This window comes from Cyprinodon variegatus, unplaced genomic scaffold (assembly GCF_000732505.1).
Source record: "Cyprinodon variegatus isolate N-32 unplaced genomic scaffold, C_variegatus-1.0 Scaffold173, whole genome shotgun sequence".
Lineage (NCBI taxonomy): Eukaryota > Metazoa > Chordata > Actinopteri > Cyprinodontiformes > Cyprinodontidae > Cyprinodon > Cyprinodon variegatus.
The window spans coordinates 107,875-117,311 of record NW_015150626.1 but is presented as its reverse complement, the minus strand read 5'-3'; the positions used below and the strand labels follow the sequence as shown (position 1 = coordinate 117,311).

The 9,437-nt window shown below is 38.8% G+C and overlaps 1 protein-coding gene across 1 annotated transcript in view; it reads right to left on the bottom strand.

Moving 5' to 3' along the window:
* cd276 (CD276 molecule) overlaps positions 1-9,437 on the bottom strand; it is a 139,052-nt gene that overhangs the window by 41,913 nt on the left and 87,702 nt on the right. The window contains exon 5 of the mRNA XM_015378509.1: positions 5,243-5,380. Within this exon, the coding sequence (XP_015233995.1) occupies positions 5,243-5,380 (138 nt within the window). The remainder of the gene's footprint in view (positions 1-5,242; positions 5,381-9,437) is intronic.

Genomic DNA, 9,437 nt, shown 5'->3' with positions numbered 1-9,437 from the left:
GTGTCCACCACATTGGATCAGTCCATCAGTCCATTTGCTGCACATGTTCAGAAAGGTCCAAAAAGCAGCAGACCATTTCAAAACCAACTAAGACACTGTGAAGAGCAGTGTTGCCAATAAATAATAGTGCCTCCAGCACTTTTATTTCAAAAAAGCGCCTAGCGCCAGATCTAGCTACTTTTTTCTGCTAGTGGGGACTATGGCAACGACATATAAAAGCACCTAACTCTGCTCTCCAGAGCAAGTAGATTGGTAACCCCGCCTCCTGCTCTCCTCTATCTTGCTGTCATGATTCATGCAGCTATTATTTCATACCAATGAAAAATGGAGAACAGAGAAGCAGATCATGGTTTGTCTACAGTGAGAAGAAGGACTGGGTTATTTACTTTTGCCGTCGCCTTTTTGGAAACACAGGAAGGAGCAATCAGCTAAGTGATAGTGCTTCTGAAAAAAAATTTAATTCCTTTTGAGACAGCATGAAAAGTCAGCTGAGAACAAAACATAGAGAGGAAAACAACAAGAAAAGGGACAAAAAGAGAGGGACAAAACGTAGAACAAATAATGTATATTCTATTAAATATCTGTATAACGGTTCTGTTTTATGTGTTATCTTCTACATTTGCCTAGGGCCCCAAATTTCAGTAAAGTTTCTTAGTAAACTTTGGCAGAGCTGTCACCTCAGAAAGCTTTTTTTTTTTTTTTCAGTGTCCATGTGATCTTTGAGATCTCCAGGACCTTTATTAGACACTGAAACATATGTGCCAGCTTTGCACACGGTGCACTCAGCCTCCCACTTGTCGTGACCAGGAAGGAATGTGCATACTTTTTTGAGGTTCATCTGTGAAGCTGCACTTTTGTTTCGGTATTTTGTGTCCAATGCTGGTTGATCTACTCCCTGTGTGTGTGGATGTCTCGCTAGACCCTCTCACAAGGCAGTCCCTCAAGATTATGTCGAGCAACAAAGTACCATAGTACTCTGTGCGCCAGTCGATTTAAGCATATGATTAGGTCCCATGAAAACGTTAATTTATAATCCCCCTCCGGAGGCCACAGACAGAATGTAAAAAGTAGACATGAAAAAGAGGACGTTTGGTCACCCTACTTTAAGCTGCATTTGCAGCCAAAAAGGCTTCTACACCTGGGGTACTGAATACAATTGCAGGCCATACCTTTAAGATTGTAATTCAGAAATATGTCTCTGACATCCAAACATCTATATATGTATTCAACTTCACATGTGTTTAGTTTTTTATTAAACAAATGTGAAAATGATCTATTACATGACATCCAAATAGAAAATAAACCAATTTTGCATTTGCACAATGGCAAAAGGTTAAATAAAAAAAAAAGCCATTGGGCATGAGTGGTTTTTCAAAGAACTATATGTATATAATTATGGTTCAGTTAATTATTTTAAACCACACACACATTAAACCATTTTGCAAAAAGTCTTTACATTTTATAGCCCCAAGATTTTTACAGCATTTTGTTTGTTTTTTTCATTCTTTTTAAAACCAGCTCTTGATAAGACATAGTGTTTTGCTCTTTCAAGCTCTTTTTACCGAAGGGTTAATCTCTGTGAAAACATGTGTGCCCCATTGTTAAAAATCCCACAGGGGGAAACACAGATGAGATATTTTACTCACACCGAAGGAAAATGTTCCCATGTCAATTCTGCATGATCCCAAGAGAAAGTTTGATTAAATCACATGCTTGTCTGAATGTAAAAAGAGTTGAGAAGAGATGGATGACTGACTTTGGATAGGCCAGTGGAGGCATGCATTAGAAACACAGCCTACTCTACATAGCTATTATATAAAGATGTCAACAGTGAAGGATGAAGGAGGTAATAGAATATTTAAGAGAACAGTGCCATGCTGGTGCTCCTACACACACTGACACTGACTCTGGTAAAAGCTGTAATACCACAAGCTGCTCTGCTCAGTTATGATACACATTCTAGTGCTCCACATTGATTATGACAGGGAAGAAAAATGACTTACCCACTTCTCCACGTTTACTGACCTTTCTACCCTCCCTATCCAGTCACAGTGAAGAGAGAGTCAACTTCAATCTGGTTAGACCCAAAAATACCATTAAAAGATAAGACAACCACAATTAGTTTGCACATCCTTGTTTGCTTCCCCCACAAGAGCTTTGGATGTGTGTATAGCTGCCCTGTTTTGAGCCTCTTTCCCATCCATTTTCCAACACTATCTCTCCATCAGGGGTATAATAGTCTGCATGATTTGTAAAGAAGTGTTCAGATTTGTGACTGAAAAAGCTGTAAGACCCCAGAAGCATTGCTAGCAGGGGACAAAAAAAGATTTAACATTTCAATAAGGCAGGCAGTGGATGACCACATAATGAATCCCGCCTTCAGTGTCCGGGCTGCCGGCGAGAGAATCAGCACCTCATCCAGTTCACTGAAGAAGAGGGCCCAACCCTCCGAGGCCCATGCCGGTGGGAAGAACTGCATTATATTTCTCTCTTTCCATTTCATTTGATTTTATATGTTCCATGCAGCTATTTACTCTTTCTCTGAGTCTGTGTCACTTCCATATTTATTTTTAAACCTCTGAAGCCCTGTTGCAGACTCTGGCTGACCTTTATTTAAATGTCTCCTCCACTATGAACAGAACTCATTACAGCAGAGCTGGTGGCTTTGTGGTATCTATCTCATTTCAAAACTTTTTTTCCTTTTGCACTTGCGGGGACACTCAGCCATTCTGCGATGCTAATTACTGGACCCGAATAATGATGTTCCTCCCTGTCACAGATATGTGTCCCACCATTTGCGATCCTGCTATATGCATTAAGCAAAGCTCCCTCTGGATTCTCAAAGTTCGTTGAGCGGTTAACATCTCATCATCGCTTTCAGCTCCATCTTGCTTTAGAGTCATTCTTCCTCCTACACCAACGCTGCAACATTTGTATGCATTGTTGGCAAGTTATTGGAGAAGTTTAAGGTATGTTTCATTTAACCCATGGCCGGAGAACATCATAGGTTAAAACAGGTGATTTACAGTGTAACTCAACAGTCCAAAAAAAAAAAATTGTCTGCTTTTGTTCTAACTTATTTGCTACAAACATAAATGTTTGCAGGGTTTTTTGTCTCAAAAAACAAAACATAAATGTAACTTATTAGCATATGTGAAATACAAATTGTTCATGAAACTCCAGTTTACACCAAACGTATGTGAACTCCTAAATCTTCAGAGTGCAAGTCTTGAGTCTCTTCCCCACTGCTTACAATCGACATTTGGCTTCCTTACCACCAGCAAGAAAAGCTGGCTCTAAGCCCTCGCTGGCAATCTGCGTAGCCTCTGTCCCCCGTGGCATCACGCTGGGTTAGCGCCGATTCTGTCACCAGTGTGACAGAAATCAGAAACGTAAACAATGGAGAGGAACATGTGAGGCAAGGGTGTAATACGTGTGCTTTATTGTTTCACTCTATTATCTGTCCGAATTCCTCTTACCCGATCTGCTGCGTGTAGATTTCCGTACGTTACGTTCAATGGAATCACGTAATTTAGCTGGTTAAACCGGGTCTAATGTTTTCACTGCATGCCAATCAGAACCGACGAGATTTTAACACGGGTCGCTTCCAGAATCGTTTGACCTGGTTAGACACGCATCAGTGAGCTGTTCCAGCTGCTACTAAAAGCCAATTGTTCCAGGCTTTAAACTGGGTTTTGTGCGATATATTATACATATATGAATATATATATAAATATTCATTATATTGTTTACGCAAAAAGTGATGTGTCATAAGTGGGAACAATAAGACAAAAAACCATCAAATTATGAAAAAAAATAGTTATTTTGGTTTTATTGCAAAATGTACAAGTTATAAAACTCACCCAGCTAAATTTACATATTGAGAAAGGGCTAAAACCCACCACTAATTTCTAGAGCGTCATACATTGGCTCAGTGCAGGCTTTTGAAATGCATGATGGCTATTAAGCTGCTTATTGTAAGGACATGCCTACTAATAAATGGGATTGGATGAGATGCGATTCTTTCGGTGCATTTGCACTCACATGCTGTGCCATAGTGACACCAAAAGCAAACATGAAGGAGCAGCATATAGTTCCTATGGTTCACTTATCTGGAAAAAACTTCCAGAAGACTGTAGAAGTGCTGAAAGCCAGAGATCTTTTCAGTCAACCAACCAATCCAACTGATTTATTTGTTTATTTCTGTGTAACACGCCTATTATACTTCAATAATCATAAATTATTAAATAAACAATACTGTGTTCTACTATGTTGGAAGTGCGATGTCAACAGTTGTTTTTTTTCTCTTTTTTTGCTGCCTTTCCGCATGTTATCTTGATCACTGCCCCTCTGTGGTTTTCGCAAGTACTGCACCTTCATCCGCGCCAACTATAAAAGTGTAGTATGGGCTTGCACATGGCACGCACAGATTGGGTGGACAACGCAATGTGATTATATTTCAGCCTTAACTGTATTTTACCTATTAAGGGGGGAATTTGATGAAGACATCTTATTTTAAGAGGAATCAAAATGAGGAAACAAATAAACAGGACTCCTCCTTTAAGTGCTATTGCAATAAAGATGTTAAAATAAAGCTCTTTTAACTCAAAATGACTTTTCATGAATTTGCCACGGTCTGTCACAAATCATTCACAGATAATGAGGTTTCACTTCCAAAGTTATGCCTATCTTGATTTCCTTTCACTGCAAAAAATGACATCTAGGTTAGTCATTTTTTCTGAAAAAAAGGTGAATTTTTTACTTTTAGTATGATAAAAAAAAAGCACCTGCAGTCTTTTATTCCAAATGCATAATATCTAATTATCTAATTTTAAGGATAAAAATGTTCATTCCATTGGTAGATCATCTTATTTTCCTGCTAAAGGGTATTCCTGCTATTAAGGGTATATACACTTATTTTTAGAATTTTTTACTTATTTTTAGAACTTTTTTGCAGTATTCCAAATTGTCTGTTTCAGCGTTCAGGGCTTTTTCATTTCTGTATTAAAAAACAGCTGGATATTTTAGCATTTAGACTTTCTAAAAACAAAAGAGACTGCAACGGAAGAACATCATTATATATATACATTATATCATGATAGGTCTCCTTTAAATCATAGCAACTCCTAAGTAGTGGTTTTCCGGGTACCTTTTCAGACTGAATACCTCCTTCCAACGGTGTATTCCACAATAAATAGCAAAAATACAAAGACTTAAAGCATAACTTCTTTTTCCCTGTTACCTTCTCTCCTGGCCTCCTCACAGCTTTCCTTGATCTTCCTGCGGCAGACAGCAGCCAATGCAATGAGTAGACCCAGCAGACACACAGCCAGGCCTACAGTAACCCAGAGAGCCACTGGAGGGAATGAAATGTTCTGACCTAAACCAAAGAAGACAGAGGGGGAGAAATAGGTAAAAAAGTTAGAACCTATTAGCTCCTGCAGAGCTAAAATAAGAGCAGAACTACCACAACATCTATCACCATTAGTTTGCTATTTGGCAGGGAGTTTTTTGTAGAGGCAGTCAAGGCTTTTATAAATATTCCATGGTGCAAAAATAGCTAAACACAACATGATATAAATAATGGCTTTGGGTCAAGATTGCCATTTCCATGCCAATGTAGACCAAAAGGTTGTCTCATGTTCCCTTCAAAAACAATGTAGAAGCAAAAAACAAAAAAACACAAATAGGTTGATACCTTTTATTAATGTGGACAGAGAAAGAGCTACTAATTAGGACTTTTGAATCCTGAAACTGTGACCAGATGGTAGATAGTTTACCAATGGCACAAGGCTGTGTTGTCATTTCACTCAGAAAGCACTGGCAAGGCATTTTACATGATGTTGGCACTACCATACCCCCTGCCTTCTGCTACACACTGCTCACATGTCACAGTTTTGATGTTGCTGCTTTAATATGCTCTCGTTTTTTAATACTTTATCCCCAAGATAGTTCTGTAAAGTAATACCTGGGTATTTTCTACAAAGAGTATTTAGAATATTTTGTGATGCTTGTAAAGGTTGTCAAGTTGCTTTATATGTAGTTAATGTCTTCAGGGAGACACCTAAAAACTTAATCTAGCCATGAAAAACTGTCTTCACACACGTGTTTTCAAACATACGACATTATGATAACTGTCAGCAATACAGAGTTACGGAAAATAATCTGTTTTGCAGACAATTAGCTGTCCAAGTTATTAGGAATACCATGGCAAATTGCAAACTGGTAAGGAAAAATAAAAGCTGGTCAGCAAGACTAAAAAGATTTCCGACAAAGCCAAATTTCCCAGGGGTATAAATTGAAAAGAGAAGGAAGAAGGGAAGAAAACAGCACAGCCACTTACTAGCTGTGAGCTTGAATGTAATGCATACAGTCCTTTCTGCTATGTTACTTTACAGTTACTTTCTGCTATGAGCAAAAGAATAAAAAATCTAAAAAACTGAGTAGCGTTGGAGAGACATAATGATAAGGCATTTGTCAGATCTTGCTCATCATCTGTGATTGTGGACAGAATGCTCTGCCACATAAATAGGAAAAAGATCCCCACAGTCCATTTTTGTTATGATGCGAAAGCACCTGATATAGCATAAAAGGACAAATGCAAATACTTTTGAGGGAGGCAACATCATTTGTTCAGCCCTTTGGTCCTCTTTTCAGAAACTATTAGATGGACTGCCCTGACATTTCTGATTCCCTGCAATGAATCCTAATGACTTTGGGGAGTCTGTGGATTGCCCCAGACGTTTCTCAGAACCCATTAAATAAAAGCTATGAAATTCACTGTGTTAATTCTTTAACTTCCCGAAATGTTCTATTTGTGCAACTGTGGTAGGTGGGCATGCACTTGCAAAACTACAATTACTCCAACTCTTAGGGTGGGGTCATATTTATTTGTACGTTCCATGTGGAGATGAGACAAAACGAACACAGAAGTTGCAGTATTTATACTCCATGCAGCATTTCCCCCCATACCTAATATTGTGGCCCACTCAAGAGGGGCGTGTAACACACAGACAGCAAGAACAAATAGAAACCACAGTTATTTCAAACATTTTAAAATCCTCTTTGTGTTATCCAAAAGTGGTTGTAATTTCCTTCTAAGAGTTATTCAGAATCTTTTGAACATAGTTGTATTTATAGGCCAAATCATAATATCCCTGTTTCAGAAAGTGGGATTAACATAATTTGAGTAGAGCAGTTATCAGGAGTCAGTTTATTTGGCTCTGTGATATTCAGGACTTTTGGTTTCAGAACATGTGACATATATCCGCAAACTCGACTGAGTTAAGCAAGCCCAGAGTTCGGGTTAAAGGTATAGAGGACGATCTTTTATTTCTGGGTGGATCATCTAAAAAAGTGGTCCTCCTAATTGTCAATCATTCTGGTGATATGTTTACGTAAGGTTGTCTTACGTGCTTTTTGAGCATGCGTGCCTATATCTGTGGTGAGCTACGGTTTCAGACAGTCACAAAAGCTCACTTTTCTCACTGCTGCTCTTTGAAAATGGCCGAGGTTCGTAGGTGAAAATGTGTCTACGAAGTGTATGAGAAGAAAAGAAAGGCCTCAGAAGAGGCAGATATATCCCAGAATGCTTTGCACAGAGCTCTCCTCACAAAGCATTATGGGATTTGCTGTCACAGCAGCCCGCTGTCACCATAGGCTGCCGCTAACCGACAGCAGTGACTAATACCAAAGATGGCGCAGGCATTGTGCAGTGGACCAACAGGGAAGGTATCATCTGTCTGAACGGTAAGTTAACTGAGTTCACTATAAAGTCCCCGCTCTGCAGCGATTGAGGGATTTAGGGGTTAGGGCGGACCTTCAGGCACAGTAAACTTGTTTGAGCAATGAGAACAGCAACTATTAAACAGAGCGTGCACAAGGAGAAATGGTCATATGCATGCTCTTGGACATGAAAAAAAAATCAAGAAAATCCTCCACAATAGCTTTAAGCACAATGATAATATGAAGCCCTCACAAATGGAACACAGAAAACACCAATCAACTACGGCAACAGGAAGAAATAAGCTTCAAAGTGCAAATTTCTTACCAATAGAATTTGAAACACAGTATTAGTGATGCCTAAAGGAGCAAAGATCAAAACGTTCCTGCTGTAAAATATTATTTAACAAAGCAGAGGCCAGTCAATGCATGAGTGGGATATGATAGAGATTTAAAATTGCATTCTCAACACTACATTTATTTCACAAAGTATTTTATTCATTCATGATTATTTGTTCCACTGGTTAGTTATACCCAAATAACTAATCAGTTAACCACAACAAAGGGGTGCAAAAACAAACAGCTTTGTTAGCTAAGAACAGAAAACAGGGGAAAGATCAGAAATAGCTACCTGATCCAAAGAGTCTTAATTCTACCTGCAAGATTCAAATGGAAGTGTCCAAATATGGCATAAAAATGAAAGCATGACTCCATCTGTCTTTTTATCAACCTGGCATGCAGGTGGTTATTTTAAGGGGAGTATTTTCAACAGATATATCTAAATATATACTGTACATGAATGCATGACGCTTTAAAGCAATCTTTGTTGTTAGTGTTACAAAGCAGAATAAACAACCAAATGTCAAAGAGAGAAGAGAAAATCTGGAAAGTCAATCCTGTCATTTTGATGAAACTGTGCAAGTTTCCCCCGGCGAGCCATGACTGATGAGGCTCTCGTCCAGTGAGTGCTTCACAATGCTATATTTAAAGAATGACCATCTAAGAGCCCACAAGCGGCAAAGCCACAAAACATGTATGGAAGAGGAATAATCATGCTCGTGCTTTCATGTTCCATGAAGAAAGTGAAGTAACAGATGGGTCTGCAATTTTGTGATGAGTAAAGAAGGTGCAGAGCTTTTTCTTTCCACAGTCTTTCTCCTTTTCTCTTCTCTTACACCTTCCCACCACCCTCCCCCTCCCTCAAGGCAGACTGATAAAGACAAATGCCATAGTCCGCTATCATTGCAATGCCTAGGCCCGAAGGGCTGCAGGGTCATATTTTTCTTTTTCTCTTGTTTGATGATGTGATTTTGTTTTCTTCAGAAATAGATTTGTCTCTAATGGCTCTGTTTACCTATCCCTTTTCTACCCTTTTTCCTATTCCCTCTGTGCCAGGAGAAGAATGGAGTCCTTTGGGCTCTAACGTGACTTTATCCAGAGACTGCAGACAAGAGAGCTGCTCCAGAGAAAACTAACTTAACTTTTTTTTTCCCATTTATTGATAAATATGCAGCATTGTTTCAAAGCACCTATAAAAAGAATTCCACCTTAATGAAAGTACAATAATTTTAACACCACTAATGTCGTAAAAGGCAACAATTTACTCATTTTGCACACATTTTGTTGTTATGCTCAAACATGCACTTAGCATGTTTGAGCATAACTAATAAAACAGATGCCCCTACTAAATTAATAAAATATAGTCACTAGTGGCT